Source organism: Chiloscyllium plagiosum, unplaced genomic scaffold (genome assembly GCF_037043375.1).
Source record: "Chiloscyllium plagiosum isolate Xiang-an unplaced genomic scaffold, Cpla_swu_hap1 HiC_scaffold_3, whole genome shotgun sequence".
Classification (NCBI taxonomy): Eukaryota; Metazoa; Chordata; class Chondrichthyes; order Orectolobiformes; family Hemiscylliidae; genus Chiloscyllium; species Chiloscyllium plagiosum.
In genome coordinates this window covers 53,972,400-53,992,547 of record NW_028270141.1, presented here as the reverse complement: position 1 = coordinate 53,992,547, position 20,148 = coordinate 53,972,400, and the positions used below count along the sequence as shown (strand labels likewise).

Genomic DNA, 20,148 nt, shown 5'->3' with positions numbered 1-20,148 from the left:
AAGATCCTATTTCAAGTCTTTGTCTTGAACAAAGCTTTTAGTAACCTCTTAAGGCAACCCCTCATGCACCTTGGTGTATAAGGTGTAACACACCTTGGGATTATTTGCTATGTTAAAAGTTCTATATAAATGCAAATTTTTTGTTTGTTCAGCACGACTGATTTCTAGAAAGTCGATTTGTTTCGAGCATTGGATTCTGAATTGATGGGTCTGACAGTGTGAGAGAGCTGTGCTAGCAAACACAGCTCAAACGAGTCAATAGATGAAGTGTCCTGGCTTAATAATCATCTGTGTTCCTTAAATCTGCCCCTTTGTAAACAGGCTGATTAAAATCTGACAGCAATTTGACTCATTCTATCATCAGTACTCACCGATTGAATATCACCTTTATCAATTCATTGAATTACTTGGAAAACAAACAAAAAATGGAAAATTAATTCCTCATTTTGAGCACAATCCCACTGCTGTGATCATTGTACAAAAAAGAATCTTTATCTCTAATGGAGATGATTATTCTATCAGCAATGCTTCTGTGTTTGAAGGGTTTTGTTTTTCTTGAGCGAGGATAGAAGCTAGGGTCATTCTTATTAAAATAGACAAAATTAATGGGGGGTTGATATAGGTGTTCAAAATTGTGTGCTGTTTGGATGGAAGAGGCAAATAGAAAATGCTTTCACTAGTCAGAAAATGGTGGATACTGATCTTTTACAATGTCAATTATTTTTAAAATGTGCTGAATAAGCTTTGAGATAGTTAGTGGCCATTAACTTTGAAATAAATAATTGCAAACAGTCTTGATCTTGGAGAGTGTGGTGAAAGTGTCACTTTGTACAATTTGCACAGGGATTTGTAATAAACAGGTCTGCCATAACCTTGCGTTCATGCACTTGCCATTTCGTAACTCACTTCAAGACCCATTCATCTATAATCTCCATGTTCACTGACCATCATCAACCCTCAGCCTAGAAAAGCCTCAGTTTTAAAATTGTCATCATTGTTTTCCAAATCTATCAAATGGTCTGTCTTCTCGCTATCACTGTGATGTCCTCTAGCTGCACATTCCTCTGAAATCTCTGAAATGTTTCCGAGTGATGCTAGCATAGGATGCTACAATTAAATGAGTGTTATTTGCTTTTGAGATGTGACAAAGTCCATTAGAAAAAATGACAATTCTGGAGCACTTTGCACATTCTAAGGATATTTTACAGCTGTGAGGTGCTTTTGTAGTGTAAGATTTATTGTAAGGTTGGGGTTGCAGCAGCCAGCACACAGCAGCTCCCACACACAGCAATAATTAATGACTGATAATAGGATTCAGTGATTTTGGTTAAGGTATAATACTGTCTTCGAAACCTTCGAGCTAGTACCATGAGAGAGCAGACAAAACTTTGATAGAGCGTCTCCTCTGAAAAACACACTCCAACAGTGTAGCACACCCTTAGTACAGTCTAGAGGTTAAATTGTTTGGAGTTCGACAACAGATCACAATTATACTTTAGAACAGGTTCATCCTTCTTGTTGGCAGTACTTGTGTTTTTATGCTCAGTTTCACAGTTTGCTACACTGATGTTTAAGATCATTGGAGTGCATTTTTGCAGTGGTGGAGAATAAATGAATGAACAATCTGCTGTAACCATTACACAAGATTGGTGAGAATTCCAGAAATCTGCATTCCCTTACACTTTCTACTGAAGTTATGATAAAATTTGGCATCAATTCATCAACCTTTGGGACTGCCTGTTCAATGTGAGATCACTGTCATTCTTTATTCTATGAGACTTTGGACATAAAATAAGCTTTACCACCAGGGAAAACATAGGCAGAATGCACAATGGGGTGAAGAATGTATTGCCACCAGATTCTTGCAAATGTTTGAGATTTTGGAAAAGGTTTGTAGCTCGGGTTGTGGATCAGGTTGGATGTACGCTCACTGAGTGGTTGATTTGTTCTCAGATGTTTCGTCACCATGCTAGGTAACACCATCACTGAGCCTCCGGTGAAGCATTGGTGTTCTGTCCCGCTTGCTATTTCTGTGTCTTGGTTTGTTGTGGTGAGTGATAATGTTTCCAATTCTGTTTCTGGGAGGTTGGTAAACGGGGTCCAAATCTATATGTTTGTTAATGGAGTTTGGGTTTGAATGCCAGGCCTCTAGGAGTTTCCGCGCATGTCTTTGTTTGGCCTGTCCCAGGCTGGATGCATTGCCCCAGTTGAACTGGTGTCCATCTTTGACTGTGTGTATGGATACTAGTGATAGTTAGTCATGTCTTTTGGTGGCTAGTTCACACGCATGTATTCTGGTGGTTAGTTTCCTGCTGGTTTGTCCAAGATAATGTTTGTTGCAGATCTTGCAGGTTATTTTATATATTACATTCATTCTACTGGCTGTGGGTATGGGGTCCTTTAACTTCATCAGCAGTTGTTTTATGTAGTAATAGGTTTATGGGCTACCATGTTACCTAGGGGCCATAGTCGTCTGGTGCTCATCTCTGAAATGTCTTTGATGTAAGCTAGGGTGACTAGAGTCTCTGGGCGTGTTGTGTCTTTCTGTTTTGGTCTGTTGTGTAGGAATTGGCCAACTGTGTTTATTGGGTAACCATTGTTCTTGAATATGTTATGTATTTCTCCTCGGCTTCTCGTAGTTCTGTGGTGTTGCAGTATGTTGTGGCTCATTTTAAATAGTGTCCTGAAACAGCTCCATTCGTGGGTATTAGGGTGGTTGCTTCTGTAGTTGAGTATCTGGTCAGTGTGTGTGGCTTTCTTGCAAATGATGGTCTGCAGTTCTCCATTGGCTTTTAGTTCTACCATTATACTGGTGAGGATGTTGTTTACTGCCAGACTAAAATAGTTAATGATGAGGTTAAAGGACCCCATGCCCACAGCCAGCTGAACCAATGGCATATACAAAATACCCTGCAAGGACTGCAACAAACATGACATGAGACAAACTGGCAGAAAACTAACCACCAGGATATATGAGCACAAACTAGCCACCTAAAGACATGACTAACTATCACTAGTATCCATACACACAGATGAAGAGGGACACTAGTTCAATCTGGACAATCTTGGGACAGCCCAGAAAAAATGCATGCACAGAATTCTTAGAAGAGTGGCATTCAAACATGAACTCCATTAACAAACATTCAGATTTGGATCCCATTTACCTTCCTCTCAGGAAACAGAACGGGAAATTATACCACCCACCAGAAGAAACCAAGACCCATAAATAGCAAGCAGGTCAGAACATACCACTTCACCGGAGGCTCAGTGACAAAATATCTGAGAATAAACCCACCAGCTCAGCGAGCAAACCAACAACCTGATGCAAACGTGAATTTCACCTCCCTCTCAACATCAAAAATATAATGAGATCTTAATAGCAAAAGTTTTTTTTTGTTTTCCCTTTTGCCCCTATTGTTTCAGGAGTCGATATCTTCTGGAGTATTTCAGGAGATTTTCTTCTGCACTCCAATAATTCACAACTTGGATCACATGAATACTTAAAATGAGAAGAGCCAGAAATTCACTAAAACAGGTTAACCCGGCAGTAGGAATCTAGGTCAGATTTCTGTCACAGTGCCACCCTCCTACATTCCTTTTCCAGGAATGCCAGATGACCTGTAGTTTACCTACTGGGATTTTATCAAATGCTCCTTTTGTCTTTTATTGGTATTAATTAATCTAGTTAACAAACAACAACAACAAATTACATTCATTTAATTCCTTGGTTGTTCCAAAATGTCTCAGGATGCTTCAAACAATGAGTTATCAAACAAAAAGTGGCTTTGGATTACTTCATGTCCGTAATTTTACAGATTTACAGATTACATTACAGTGTGGAAACAGGCCCTTCGGCCCAACAAGTCCACACCGACCCGCCGAAGCGAACCCACCCATACCCCTACATTTACCCCTTACCTAACACTACGGGCAATTTAGTATGGCCAATTCACCTGACCCTGCACATCTTTGGACTGTGGGAGGAAACCGGAGCACCCGGAGGAAACCCACGCAGACACGGGGAGAACGTGCAAACTCCACACAGTCAGTCGCCTGAGGCGGGAATTGAACCCGGGTCTCTGGCGCTGTGAGGCAACAGTGCTAACCACTGTGCCGCCGTGCCGCCCACGATGAGTAATGATGAGTAGAATCATAGAGTCATAGAGATGTACAGCATGGAAACAGACCCTTTGGTCCAACTTGTCCAGGCTGACCAGATATCCCAACTCAATCTAGTCCCACTTGCCAGCCCCCTGCCCATATCCCTCCAAAGCCTTCCAATTAATATACCCATCCAGATGCCTTTTAAATGTTGCAATTGTACTAGCCTCCACCACTCCCTCTGATAGCTCATTCCATACACACACCACCCTCTGTGTGAAAGGGTTGTCCCTTAGTCTCTTTTATGTCTTTCCCCTCTCACCCTAAGCCTATGCCCTCTAGTTCTGGACTCCCCCACCCCAGGGAAAAGACTTTTTCTATTTATCCTATCCATGCCCCTCATGATTTTATAAACCTCTATAAGGTCACCCTTCCGCCTCCAACACTCCAGGGAAAACAGTCCCAGCTGATTCAACCTCTCCCTGTAGCTCAAATTCTCCACCCACGCAAATTCCTTGTAAATCTCCTCTGAACCTTTCAAGTTTCATAGCATCCTTCCGATAGGAAGGAGACCAGAATTGCACGTAACATTCCAACAGTGGCCTAACCAATGTCCTGTACAGCCACAACATGACCTCCCAATTCCTGTACTCGATACTCTGACCAATACCAAACACTTTCTTCACTATCCTATCTCCCTGAGATTCTACTTTCAAGGAATTATGAACCTGTATTCCAAGGTCTCTTTGTTCAGCAACACTCTCTTGGCTGCTAAGATTTGCTTTCCCAAAATGCAGCACCTCACATTTATCTAAATTAAACTCCATCTGCCACTCTTCAGCCCATTGGCCCACCTGATCAAGATCCTGTTGTAACCTGAGGTAACACTCTTCGCTGTCCACTACACCTCAATTTTGGTGTCATCTGCAAACTTACTAACTGTACCTTTTTCTACTAATATCCAAATCATTTATATAAATGATGAAAAGTAGTGGACCCAGCACCGATCCTTATGGCACTCCACTGACACAGGCCTCCAGTCTGAAAAGCAATTCTCCATCACCACCCTCTTATTTCTTCCTTTGAGCCAGTTCTGTATTCCATGAGATCTAACCTTGCTAACCAGTCTCCCATGGGGAACCTTGCTGAACGCCCTACTGAAGTCCACATAGATCATTTCTACCACTCTGGCCTCATCAATCCTCTTTGTTATTTCTTCAAAAAACTCTATCAAGTTTGTGAGACATAATTTCCAACGCACAAAGCCATGTTAACTATTCCTAATCAGTCCTTGCCTTTCCAAGTACATGTACATCCTGTCCCTCAGGATTCCCTCCATCAACTTGCCCACCACCGATGTCAGGCTCACTGGTCTATAGTTCCCTGGCTTGTCCTTACCATCTTTCTTAAACAGTGACACCACATGAGCCAACCTCCAGTCTTTCGGCACCTCACCTGTGACTATCGATGATACAAATATCTCAGCGAGGAGCCCAGCAATCCCTTCCTTAGATTTCCACAGAGTTCTTGGGTACACCTGATCAGGTCATTGGGATTTATCCACTTTTATGCATTTTAAGACATTCAGTACCCCCTCCTCTGTGGTATGGACATTTTCCAAGATATCACCATCTATTTTGTCACATTCTATATCTTCCATTTCCTTTTCTACAGTCAACACAGATGCAAAATACTCGTTTAGTATCTTCCGCATCTCCTCTATATAATTAGATTTTAGATTTTTTTAGATTACATTACAGTGTGGAAACAGGCCCTTCGGCCCAACAAGTCCACACCGACCCGCCGAAGTGAAGCCCACCCATACCCCTACATTTACCCCTTACCTAACACTACGGGCAATTTAGCATGGCCAATTTATCTGGCCCTGCACATCTTTGGACTGTGGGAGGAAACCGGAGCACCCGGAGGAAACCCACGCAGACACGTGGAGAACGTGCAAACTCCACACAGTCTGTCGCCTGAGGCGGGAATTGAACCCGGGTCTCTGGCGCCGTGAGGCAGCAGTGCTAACCACTGGGCCACCGTGCCGCCCACGGTGCTTGGTTTTATGACTATTCTGTGCAGCTTTACATTATGGCCAAACAGGAATGCTTCAAAAACAGTGGAAATGCAAAACTGACATCAGTGAATGTGACCATGAAGCTGAAAGACAATTAGTAAAGGCTTGACTGGTTCTTTTTTATTCAATCATGGAATGTAGGTGTTGCTGGCATCATGTTGGTGCTTCATCCCTTTACTAATGATGGAGAACAGTCTAATGAGGCAATAATTGACTAGTTGGATTTTTCCTGCTTTTTGTGTACAAGACATAACTAATCAATTTGTTATATTGCCAGGTAAAAACAGTGTGTAATTGTACTGGAGCAGTGCTCTGGACCACGAATCTTGAGAACTATTGCCAAAATGTTTTCAGTGTCCAAAGCTTCTGTAGCATTCAGAGCCTTTAGCCATTTATTGATATCACATAGAGTGAATCGAGTTGGTTGAAAAGTAACACGTGATACTGGGGACCTCTGAAAGAGGCTGAGATAGATCATCCACTTGAAATTTCTGGCTGAAGATTGTTACGAATGATTTAGCCTTATCTTTTGCAATGATGTATTAAGTCCCCCATCATTGAGGACAGGGATATTTGTGTAGCAGCCTCTAATTGTTTAATTATCCATCATGATTTATGACTGAATGAGGCAAGGCTGCAGAGCATAGATCTGATCCATTGGCTGTGGAATCACTTAGTTTTATCTGTCACTAGCTGCATAAAGTTTGAAATCACACAACACTAGGTTTTGGTCCCACAGGTTTATTTGGAAGCACTAGCTTTTGGAGCCCTGTCCCTTCATCAACCACCTGATGAAGAGGCAGTACCTCAAAAACTAATGCTTCCAAATAAACCTGTGAGACCTGGTGTTGTGTGATTTTTAACTTTGTGCACTCTAGTCCAACACCAGCACCTCCAAATCATGACTGGCTCCATAAGCTGTTTAGCATGTAAGCGGTCCTGTTAGGTAGCTTCACCAGCCTGACCCTTCATTTTTAGACATATCTAGTGCTGCTCCTGACCTGCCCTCCTTGGATGGTAAAAGCAGAGTGGGGATATGCTGGCCTTGAGCTTGCAGATGCAGCTGGAGGACACTTCTGCTATTACTGAGATCCTCATGGATGTCCAGTCTTCAGTTGTTCAAAGTCTGTCCCATTTCGCATGCTGATAGTGGCACACAACATTATGGAGGGTATTCTTGATCAGAAGTCAAAACTTTAACTGTAGAAGGACTGTGTGGTGGTCACTCTTACTGATACTGTCATAAACAGATGAATCTATGGTAGGCAGATTGGTGAGAATAAGTGTAATTAGATTATTCTCTCTTGCTCATTTCCAGAATAGCTCTCACAGACCTAGTATAACTGGAATGTCCTTCAGGAAGTCGAAGCTCGATCAATAGTGGAACTACCGAGCCATTTCTGGTCATGGATATTGAAACCTCAATCCAGGGTACATTCTGCATCCTTGCCACCATTGGCATTTCATCCAAATCTCTAACAGATACTCAACATGAAGGAGTACTGATTTCTGTGCCAAGATGGATCTGGGAGGTGCAGTCAAGGTGGTATTCAGCAGGGGGTTTCCTTGTCCATTTTTAAGCTAATGCCATGAGATTTTATAGCATTTGAAGTCAATATTGAGAACTCCTAGGAAGCATTTTCCTGACTGTATATCAATGTACCACCACCTCTGGGGATCTATCCTGTCAGTGCACAGGACATACCCAGGGATCGTGATGGTGACGACTGGGATATTGTCTCGAAAGATAATTCTGCGAGTATGATTATGTAGGTGTTCCCTATCTGTGGGACAGTTTTCCCAATGTTGCTCAAGTCCCCAGGTTTGAATGAGAGGAGGGTCAGGAGAGCAGGGTTTGCTATTGTCCATTCCAATGATCGGTAGCAAGTGGTCTACCTGGTCTTATTCCTTTTCTTAGATGTAATAGTTTGACACACAACCATGTGGCCTAATAGACCATTACAGAGGGCATTTAGCATTCAACTGGGTGGCCTGATAGACCATTACAGAGGGCATTTAACATTTAACTGCATTTAGGAGAAGGTGATGATGTAGTGGCATTGTCACTGGTCCAGTAATCTAGAGATCTAGGTAATGTTCTGGGGTTTGAGCATTTGGTGAATTTGAATTCAATAAATATCTGGAATTTGAAGTCTAGTAATGACCGTGTTGTAAAAATTGTTGATTGTTGTCAAAATCCATCTGATTCATTAATGTTGTTTAGGAAAGGAAACTGCCTTCCTTACCCAGTCTGGCCTACATGTCACTCCAGACCCACAGCAATGTGGTTAACTCAACTTCCCCCTGAAATGGCTGCGAAGGCCACTCAGTTCTGTCAGACATTAGAAAAATTTCAAGAAAAGGATGAAACTGGACGAACCACCTGGCATCGACCTTGGGATGAGAAATGACAACAGTAAACACAGTCCTCTTAACCTGGCAATGTTCACTTTATTAACATGTGGGATAGTGCTAAAGTTGGGAATGCTTCTCGCAAACTAGTCAAGAAACAGCCCATTATAGTCATTCTCACAGAATCATACCTTACATACAATGTGCTGGATACCACTATCACTATCCGTGGATATGACGTGTCCCACTGCCAAGACAGACTCAGCAGAAATGGCAGCATGGTGATATAAAATTGTGAGAGGGTTACTGTAAGATTCCTCAACATTGACTCTGGACCCCATGAAGTCTCGTGACATCAGATCAAACATGTGCAAGGAAACCCCTGCTGATTACCACTTACCGTTTTCCTTTGGTTGATGAATTGGTACTCTTCCATGTTGAGCAACACTTGGAGGAACACTGAGGGTGGCGAGAAGTGCAAAATGTTCTTTGTGGAGGGACTTCATCACCAAGACTGACTGAGCTGGTCATGTTCTGAAGAACATTGCTGCTAGACAGGATCTTCAGCAGGTCGTGCGGCAACCAATAAGAGGGGAGAATGTACCTGGCTTCATCTTCACCAATATGCTGGCTGCAGACACGTGACAGTATTGGTAAGAGTGATCACTGTGCTGTCCTTGTGGAGATGAAGTTCCACCTTCACTTTGAATATATCCTCAATTGTGTTAGGAAGCATAATCACTGTGCTAACTGAAACAGATTGGATGCCATTCAAAATAAAGCAGTCCACTTGATTGATACTGCATCCAAAAACATTCAATCCTTCCCCTGCTGATGCTCAGTAGCAGTGGAAATTCACCAAAGATTTTTCGGTGGTCCCTTCCAAACCCACAACCAATTCCATCAAGTCGCACAAGAGCAGCAGATACATGGGAACATCACAACCTGTAAGTTTCCCTTCAAGCTACTCAACCTCCTGACTTGGAAATATATGGCCGTTCCTTCAGTGTCACTATGTCAAAATCCTGGAATTCATTCCCAACTTCCACTGTGGGCCTATCGACATGGACTACAGTGGTTCAAGAAGACAGCTCACCACCACCTTCTCAAAGACAGTTAGGAATGGTTACTAAATGCTGGCTCTGCCAGTGACAGTCAAGTCCCATGAGTAAATCAAATTAACATTGCTGTGCAACCGGAGCCAAATGTGAGCCAGAAAAAAAGATGGTAGATTTATTTCTCTAAAGGGCATCAATGGACTAGATGAATTTTGATGACAATCAGTTTTGTGGTAGTGATTAAATTAGTAGCTGATTCCAGATTTTATGGACTGAATTCAAACATTACCATCTTCCTAAGTGGGATTTGAACTCCAGTCCTCAAAGTTTCAGTATGAGATTTTGGATTACTCAGATCTTAATGTTACTACTATGCTAACAACTCCCCACTGGCTGCCAGTGCTCAATGTTCACTGTTCACTAATGCCCCTTCAGGGGATGAACTCTGCCATCCTTACCAGACCAATGCCAATACATTTTACTTTAACTGCTTAGAAATGGTAACCGTCCAGTTGATGATATTCAATTTTTATGATGTTGTCCGAAAACCCTTACACTCACACTTCAAGCAAGCATACAAGATTCTGACCGGGATCAGCGGGATGGGTGCAGGAAAGGTGTTTCTCTGGTTAGGGTGGATGCAGAATGGGGAGAGCATAATCTCAGAATAAGGTTTAGACAACTGAGTTAGGACTGAGATGAGGAGGAATTTCTTCAGTCGACAGGTGATGAATTTTTTGAATTCTCGATCACAGAGGGCTGTCCAGATTCAATCACTGGGTATGTTCAATGCAGACATAAGTAGGTTTCTTGATATTAATGGCTTTGAGGCATAAGGGGAAAATATGGAAACATGGAGTTGAGGTAGATGATAAGACATGATCGAATATAGCAGATCAAGCTACAATGGTAGAATGGCCCTCTCCTGTTCCGACATTGCAATGTTCCCGATAACTATGGATGGGTGTTAAAACTTACCAGTGACTCCAACTATGAATGTTTAAAGAAATGCCTCATTAATTCCATACTGGTTGCACCCTCTTGTTTATATCATTATGCCCCATTGGTGCCAGCTAGGCTTAGTTGGCACTATGCTTACCTCTGAGGTGCAAGGCTCTGGATTCATAGCTTGTTCCTGGCTTTAGAACACAGAATATAGAACAGTACAGTACAGGAACAAGCCCTCGGGCACATATGTTGTGCTGAACATGATGCCAAATTAAACTAATCCCTTCCGTCTGCCCTTGGCCCATATTCCTCCATTCCTTACATATTCATGTGATTATCTAAAAGTACCTTAAACGTCTCTATTGTATTTGCTTCCACCACCAACCATGGCAGCGTGTTTCAGACTCGTATCACTCTGGGTAAATGACTTGTCCCTCACATCTCCTTTGAACTTTCTCCCTCTTACCTTAAATGCATGCCCCCTAGCATTAGACATTTCAATGCTGGGGAAAAAGATTCTGACTATCAATCCTATCCTATGCACCTTGTAATTTTATAGACTTCTATTAAGCCTCCCCTCAGCCTCTGCTGCAGCAGAAAAAACAACCCAAGTTTTTCTAACTCATACTTTCCAATCCAGGCAGCGTAGAATGAAATGCCTAGGGTGTGGAAATAGGCCATTTGGCCCATCATGTGCACAATAGCCCCGCAAACAGTATCCCATGCAGATCCCCCTCCACCAATCCTACCCCTGTAACCATGCACTTTGAATGGCCAATCCACCAAGCCTACACATCCCTGGACAATTTGGCAACACCAATCCACCTAACCTACACATCATTGGACTGCGGGAGGAAACCAGAGCACCCAGACAGGGCACTTGCAGTCACGGGGAGTACACACAAACTCAACATAGATAGTTGTTCAAGAGTAGGATTGGTCCCTGGCACTGTGAGGCAGCAGTGTTAATTACTGAGCCACCATTTCATGTCTGAAGGCAATCTCTTTGAATGTCTTCAACATACATTTTCTCTAACAGGACTTCTGTTTATCATATTTTTCTTTTGTTACATTCTTTTTTTCTTGCCATGTTTGATTCTCCCCAAATCTTGGTAAACCTCTTCTGTACCCTCTCCAAAGCCTTCAATTCCTTCCTGTAACGTGGCAACCAGGTGCACTGGTGGAGATGTCATCATTCACAGATGAGAAAAACAGTCAAACAGAGACCCTATCTGCTGTCTTCACCCTCATTGCCTTAGTCGATATCAATCCCACAATTAACATCACCACAAACAGATTATTTGATCATCAAACTGTTTGTTGTGCATCATTACAACAATGACAAAAAAACTTCTTTGGCTATAAAATATTTTGAGAGACTGAATAATCATGAAAAAGCATTATATATGTGCAAACCTTTCTGACTTTTTGGCACTTTATTTTTATATTGACTCTAGGTCAAATGCCAGTTCTGTCATTTGCCATACGCTTCTACTATAGTCAAGCAGCCTGAGGTAAAAGCTTTTCTCTATTAACTTTACTGGGCAATAAATTATAGTTCTTGAATTGGGACTTTTATCGTGCAGTTTCACTCAGTTCTTTACATTTCCATAAGAACATATAAGGCAAATTTTTGTTACAACATTCACGAGGGTATAACCAACAAATTTGATTTGGGCTGTTCAGTGATTATCTCAGAATGCTCCTCTTCCCACTAAGCGAAGTAGTGCCTCAAATTGCCAGTGGGAAGCACAACAGAAACCTTCAAGGTGGAGGTTGATAGGTTTTATTTAAGCAAGTAATATGTGTTGTGGGTCAGTGAAGTCAATTTATCAATCAGGGGTCATTAAAATGAAGCCTTGAACAATGAATGGCCTGCACTCTATGATAGTCCAATACACAAGCCATTGCATAACCAGATGCCGCACTAACCTGGGCACAAGGCGATGTTGCAGATTTTTGTTTGGGACTCTGGCCCGTCACAAGCCCGTCCACCATACTGAGGAGAAATGCATGACCTTGATCTTGTCCTTTGACCTCTGCCGCAAGTGAATGAACACAAGCTCCAGGGTGACCAATCTTCCCAAACGCCATGCACTACAACAGAATAAAAGCAGTTTGTAAAAGCAGATGTTAGATTTAACAGTCTTAAGAGGAGTTTCAAAAAAGATAAAGTGAGTTTTTAAGGCTGCTCAGATATTATGTGGAGAGTGAGAAGGACATATACATCAGTAGTAGGGGATGTACAGCATGTTACTGTTATTCTGCACCACATACTGCTCCATGTCTGCTATTTCCCCATTGTCACACTTCCAGAAGATGCATCAAGGTGGAGGAAAACGTTATGCAGATGCACCTAGAATGATGGGGAAGAAAAGTAGTGGCAGACTCACACAAGCCTCTGTAATATACAAGCTCAGTGTGGCGTATATGTTCAGTTCTAGCCTAGGATTCCCAATGGTCTGGGAACAGATCTTCCACCTACTCCCAGTCAGGGAAAGATAGACTCCTGACATGAAAAAACAAAACAAATAACACAAAAAATGAACCACTTCTTTAGTATGGTCTGAGAAGCCTAGCAAGGACAGCTTTATGATGAAGAATACTTGAAATCTTCTTTCAATATGAATAACACTGAATAACAGTAAATATAAATCAATACACATAGGTCAAATAGTTAACATGTTACAGAATTGTATTAAATGAGTATATGCTGAAAGAGGCAGAAATTCTAATTTCTTTGTTTAAAAATGTCATAAGTAAGAGGCAGAAATTCTAATTTCTTTGTTTAAAAATGTCGTAAGTTGTAATTTAACCAAGAAAAAGACATCATTCCTGGTGACCACACATTAACATCAATTGGATATGAATAATAGATGACTACAGTGCCAACTATGGCCTTTACCAACTATTTACCCCAAGGGAGAGCTTTACAATCTCATTGTGCAGTCGCTAAAATGCCAAACAATTCTCCACAGGGATAAATAGGAAGAACCAACAAACATCCCTGGAGGCAGTCACTCATTAATCATCCTCCTGGGTGGGAAGTTGTATTGACAGAGGCCTGGCTGTAAAACTTCAGTCTGGATTTCCAGACAGTAAAGGGGTCTATGCACTGCAAAACCATAGAAAAGTGGGGAGAATAAATTAAGTTATAGTCAAAACAGGGCCATTGAATGTGAAATGGTGGTGCAGTGGTAATATCACTGGACTTGAACTCAAAGGCCCGATCTGGAAATGTCTCTTCAAATGGCAGCTGGTAGAATTTAAATGGATTTTTTTTAAAAATTAGAAGCAAAAAGCTAGTCATGATTAAATGGTGCCATAAGAGCATCATAAAAACCTATCTGCATGCTATACGAATATCCTTTAAAGAAGGAAGGTAGCCTTCCCTACCAGTGATTCCAGACCCACAGCAATGTGATTTACTCTTAACTATTCTCTGAAGTGGTTGAGCAAATCATTCATTACAACAGCAATTCATGATGGGCAACAAAATACTGGCCTTGCCAAGAATTATCAATGAGACTTTGAATTATCGAGAGTAAGAACAAGTCGGGCAAAGATTTAAAGTGATGTGCAAATGAAGCAGGGTGATATGAGGAAACTCTTTTCCACACAGTGAGTAATTAATGTATGGAATGCACGATCTGAAAATGTGGTGAAGGCAGGTTTTATTGAGACATTCAGGAGAGCATCGGATCATTATGTGGATAGAAATATGGTGCAAGGATATGATGAAAAGGCAGGAGATTGGCATTAAGAATGATGCTTGTTTGAAGAGCTAGTGCAAGCACAATGGACCAAATAGCCTCTTTCTGCACCATAACAATCCTGTAATTCAATTCCGTGATTCTTGCCTATGGTGCCCACATCCTATTAAAGAATAGAGAAAGTTGTTGTTTGTCAAACATTCCTCTCCCAGTAATACTGCAGATGTGCCTTGCATTTAACCAGAAATATGGCTTAAAGGATGTCACATTTCGAGATTGTAACAAGGTCAGCCAAGTGGACCTCATAGATTTTGATTTTGGCTGTTAATCCGGTCCAAACCATAAGCCCTGGCTAACACACAAGAAGTGTGTCAGACATCCTGTTCTCCCTAAGAGTTGACTCTGAGGGAGCTGGATCAGTGTCAAAGACTCTTGACGTGTAAATAAATGGTGATTTGGTGATGGGATACCAGCTTGTTTGGAGTTAGTTCAGAGATAATTGTTTGATAAGCATTGGAAGATAAAGAGGTATGACAAAACATTTTTGAAACTAGATTTTCAAAGACAAAGCATGAGGAGGAGAAGGTGAAGGAATTATGACTTAAATTCCAAAGCTGTAGGGACAAAATGCTTGAAAATCATGTAATTGTTGAGGGCAAGGGTTGGTGGGGTGGTTAGGACTTGAGTTCAGTGAGCACAGGTCAGGCCAAGAAATTAATCAAACTTTGCGACAAGCACAAGGATTTTGATTGGCTGTATTGTTCTATATTCTTCTTCTAGTCAGCAATGGCTACATACTTTATTTGCCACCCACTCCCAATGCCTTTGAGTTTTGAAGTTCTTTCAGCTTTTGCAGAGGACAGTTAAGAGTCAACCACATTGCTGCAGGTCTGATGTCACAAATAAGGATGGGCTGGCTTCCTTCCCTAAGGAACATTAGTGAACCAGATGGATTTTCTTTAATGGGAGAAAGTGAGGACTGCAGATGCTGGAGATCAGAGCTGAAAATGTGTTGCTGGAGAAGCGCAGCAGGTCAGGCAGCTTCCAAGGAGCAGGAGAATTGCCATTTCGGGCATGATCCCTTCTTCAGAATTTTCTTTAATGACAATTTTACAATCACCGTTTTTGAGAACGTCTGTATTTCATATTTTATTATTTAAATTTCATCAGCTACAACAACAAGAGTTGACCCCAGATCCCCAGCTTCTCATTTACTAGTACAGTGACATAACTATTCTGCCACCATCTTTGCACTGTGATCAGAGAGTGATCAAAACTATATCCATTGCATATGACAGGGAAAGTGAAAGGCATTAATATTTTTTCTCAGGTACATGAAAGTAACTTGATTAGCCTCAGTATTAGCTAATACTGAGGCTAAGAAGAAGGGCTTATGCCCGAAACGTCGATTCTCCTGTTCCCTGGATGCTGCCTGACCTGCTGCGCTTTTCCAGCAACACATTTCCAGCTCTGATCTCCAGCATCTGCAGACCTCACTTTCTCCTCAGTATTAGCTAAAATGATTCAAACAGTAGAGGACAGTCCTACACAGTATCTAAAATGTAACTTGGCATTAACCAAGCAGTGCTGTTAATCAATTCTAGTCAGATGTCATTATTGCTTAAGTGAAAGTGATGTTAAAACCAATAAGAAATAAGAAAAAAACATGGCAAGTGTGCGTAAACAGAGCCTGTTTTATTGCAGTAATGTCCTGCCATTGTTGGATTGTTTCCCTTTTGGACTGGCAATCTGCAGCTCTAACTCACCCAGCTGAGTGGGAGTAATGTGTCAGTCTGAAAGGTGAAGTATGGTGAGTTATTCAACCAAAAAAGCATCACTCTGAAACCTGATCCCTCTCTCCACAAATATGCACACATGCCTTTCCAGCATGGGTCACCTCCAGTTGATTGCCCCTTCATTCTCTACAGCCCAGAGAGTGTCAGTTTCAGTCTCCTTATTTTCTTCCAAGCTGACAGAGCTATTTGTGTGACCTGGTTGACTGTTGTGATCGCCAGAAAGACAACTGAGTAGCCCTTTGCTTCTGGTGTGTACACTTCTCTGTTCAGGACTAGTGGAGACCAGGGTCAAGGTAACAATATGAACGGTGGTCCCTCTGCTAATGCCCATGGCCCAGGAATAAACTCAAAGCAAAGTTGCACTCAAAAGAGAAAATGCTGGAAAATCTCAGCAGGTCTGGCAGAATCTGTAAGGAGAGAAAAGAGCTGATGTTTCAAGTCTAACTGACCCTTTGCTTTTAAGCAAAGTTGCAGTCAGCTGGGTGAGGTTTCTATAGTGCCAGGGTGTATGTGAGGAGTATAGGACAGCTTCTAGATTCTTCTTTAAAAATTCAGTTTAAATTCTACCACTTGCCATTTGAATGGATATTTCCAGATCTGAGCCTTTGAGTTCAAGTCCAGTGATATTACTGCTGCACCACCCTCTCCCAACAAGTTCCAATGTGATGCTTTCTCTGTTGTGGTTCTGTTCGCCGAGCTGGAAGTTTTTGTTGCGAACGTTTCGTCCCCTGGCTAGGCGACATCATCAGTGCTTGGGAGCGCCTAGCCAGGGGACGAAACGTTTGCAACAAAAACTTCCAGCTCGGCGAACAGAACCACAACAACGAGCACCCGAGCTACAAATCTTCGCACAAACTTTGATGCTTTCTCTGTTAAATAACCTGCCATACTTCACCATTCAGACTGATGCATTACCACCACTCAGCTTGGTGAGTAACAGCTGCAGACTGCAGTCCAGAGGGGAAACAATTCAACAGTGGTAGGGCGCTACCACAATGAAACAGGCTCTGTTTATAGACACTTTCCAGTGCTGCAACATCTCCACCAAGGACAGTAAGATCCCATATTATATGCTAGACAAGTGAATTGCCATATCTCTTCCCAATTAAACATAAACTTGTGTGACTAATAAATGACAAGGTCAGGCACATGTAACATTTAAAATACATAAGAGACCATTTTTGCATTTGGAATAGCGATAGAGTCATAGAGTCCTACAGCATGGAGACAAGTCCTTTGGCCCAAACCTGTACATGCTGACTAAAATGTCCATCCATGCTAACCCCATTTTCCTGCACTTAGCCCATATCCTTCTAAACCTTTTTCTATTCATGTATTTGTCCAAATGCTTTTTAACTGTTAATGTACCCGCTTCAATCATTTCCACTGGCAGCTTATTCCACATGCGTACCACACTCTGTGTAAAAAAGTTGCCCCTCAGTTTCCTTTTATTCTTTCCCCTCTCACCTTAAACTGATGTCCTCTAGTCCTCAATTTCCCCAACCCTGTAAAAAAGACTGAGTGCATTCACTCTATTTATGCCTCCCATGATGTTATGCATTTCTATAAGATTTGCCCTCAGTCTCCTCCACGCTAAAGAAAAAAGTCCGAGTTTGTCCAATTTCTTCCTATAACTCAGATCATTGAGCCCTGGCAACATCCTTCTTAATTTCTTCTGCTCTCCTTCCAGTTTAATAACATCCTTTCTATAGCAAGGTGACCAAAACTGAACACAATACTCCAAATTCAGCCTCACCGACATTCTGTACAACTACAACAGAATTTGCCAGCTTTAATACTCAAGGACCTGACTGATGAAGGCCAGTGTGCCAAAAGCAGCCTTCACAGCCCTGTCTACTTGGGACTCCACTTTCAGAGAACCCTGTACCTGAACTCCAAGATCCCTCTGTTGCACTACACTCCTCAGGCGCCACCATTCACCATGAAACTCTTACCTTTCCAAAATGCAAGACCTCATACTTATTTACATTAAACTCCATTTGTTACTTCTTGACCCACTTCCCCCAGCTGATCAAGGTCTTACTGCAATTTCTGAGAACCTTCCTCACTGTCCATGATACCGCCTAGTTTAGTGTCATCTGCAAAGTTACTAATCATGCCTTGTACATTCTCATCCAAATCATTGATTATAGATAACAAACAGCAATGGCTCCAGCACCGAGCCCTGAGGCACTCCACTGAATGCAAATTAATTCCACCAATTCTTTGTTCTATTCTTGTACAGGGAGTTTGACCTGAATGCTCTGACAGTTCAAAGTATCCACTACCATTAAATATATTTTTTCCATTCACTGCTTCTGCTTTTCTATTTCTCTCCCGTCACCCCACCCCATTCTAAGCACCAAGAGTTCAGGTGTATGTCAATGTTGACCTCGTAATTATGGCCATAAGTTTGAACACAACAAATCATTTTAAGATATACAAACAATCACTATCTGGCAACATTGCAACAGCAGCTGTACCCCAGCCAGTGGTAGCAATATCACAGTGTGAAAACCATTCAATTTCTGCTAAGCGGCACTGAATTAAATAAATATTTCGATAAAGCTAAACAGGCTTCTGCACAGCTGCTGACAAGAAATATTCCAATTTACCTGATGTTTTTGCTGAAACAGTGTGATCTGTCAATAGGCCTAATTGAAAGCAATGAGATTACCTAGTCATCTTCTTTGTGTAAGTTGCATGACACCTATTCAAAAGGGAACACATCATTGCCACACCAATCTTAAAATAATTTCTGACTTCCACACTGTTTTAAGCTTATCATAGGTAAATTGTAAAAATGTTTCATACATTGAATTAAAGGAAAAGGTAAATAGGAGCAAAATGCAGGAATTTGAAAATATTTTGGTTGTTTTGTCTATATTGAGTCACATAATTAAACATCCATATTTTTACTCATCCATTGCTAACACTACCTGGACAGAGGGCAGTGTTATTGCAAACCCTTGATTCTCTTAAAGGCACGCTGCACAGAATCCCGTAAGATGATACACAAGCTCTGGTTCGCACCTGCGACCCTTGCCCACATGTTACTGAACACATACTCCACTGGGTCCATTCTTCTGTAACAGGGTCTCCTGTATGTAAAGAATGACACAGTAATCATTAAACAGCACAAACTCCATTGTCAATTACACAGTAATTGTCCCAAGAATAACCAGGAGCAATACAGTCTGCAATCTGTCAACTAGTTATTATAACTATGAAGAAATTGTACAGAGCAGTTATAAGATTTCCAACGATCTCTGAAACTCTTACTAAGCACTTCCAAGTTGATGGGATCTGATTGCAAACATGCATTATTAAACTGTGGGAGGGATATATCCATATTTTCAAGCTGAAAAAGTCTTTCTATAGATACCTAATCAAATGCCTGTGAAAGGAGGCTTTCCAAATTGGAAGCTAGGATAGAAAGGACAGTGAAATGAAGTTTTGGGTTGGGAAGATCCACAGCAGTAGAGGCTGCCACGGAGTTCAAAACAATTTACACAACCATATTCCCACTCCAGCAGGTCCTTGCTCTCTCTCAGGGGTTGTGACAATTTTCAATCCTTGACAATGAGATAATGTTTGAGAAGTGCTGCTCACGAATTTTATTGGACTTTCACATTACTTTAACATACCCTGCTTCCTGGCCATTGCAGTTGTACTCTGTGATATGTCAAAATCCTGGAATTCCCACCCCAATAGCATTGTGAATCTACCTACACCACATAGACCCAATGGTTCAATAAGGCATAAGGTTGTGGGAAGCTAGAGAAGTGATTGTTGGGCCTCTTGCTGAGATATTTGTATCATTGATAGTCACAGGTGAGATGCCAGAAGACTGGAGGTTGGTAAACGTGGTGCCACTTTTTAACAAGGGCAGACAAGCCAGGGAACTATAGACCAGTGAGCCTGACCTCGGTGGTGGGCAAGTTGTTGGAGGGAATCCTGAGGGACAAGATGTACATGTATTTGTAAAGGCAAGGACTGATTTGGGATAGTCAACATGGCTTTGTGCGTGCGAAATCATGTCTCACAAACTTGATTGAGTTTTTTGAAGAAGTAACAAAGACGACTGATGAGGGCAGAGC

The 20,148-nt window shown here is 41.7% G+C and overlaps 1 protein-coding gene across 15 annotated transcripts in view; it reads right to left on the bottom strand.

Annotated features, from left to right (window-relative positions):
- adgrb3 (adhesion G protein-coupled receptor B3) overlaps positions 1-20,148 on the bottom strand; it is an 858,467-nt gene that overhangs the window by 471,919 nt on the left and 366,400 nt on the right. For 13 of the 15 annotated variants that reach the window (XM_087979341.1, XM_087979352.1, XM_087979359.1 and 10 more), the window contains 2 exons: positions 18,988-19,149; positions 12,472-12,636 (listed from right to left, as the gene is read on the bottom strand). In XM_087979341.1, the coding sequence (XP_087835467.1) occupies positions 12,472-12,636; positions 18,988-19,149 (327 nt within the window). The remainder of the gene's footprint in view (positions 1-12,471; positions 12,637-18,987; positions 19,150-20,148) is intronic. The other 2 variants (XM_087979419.1, XM_087979423.1) reach the window with 1 other exon arrangement.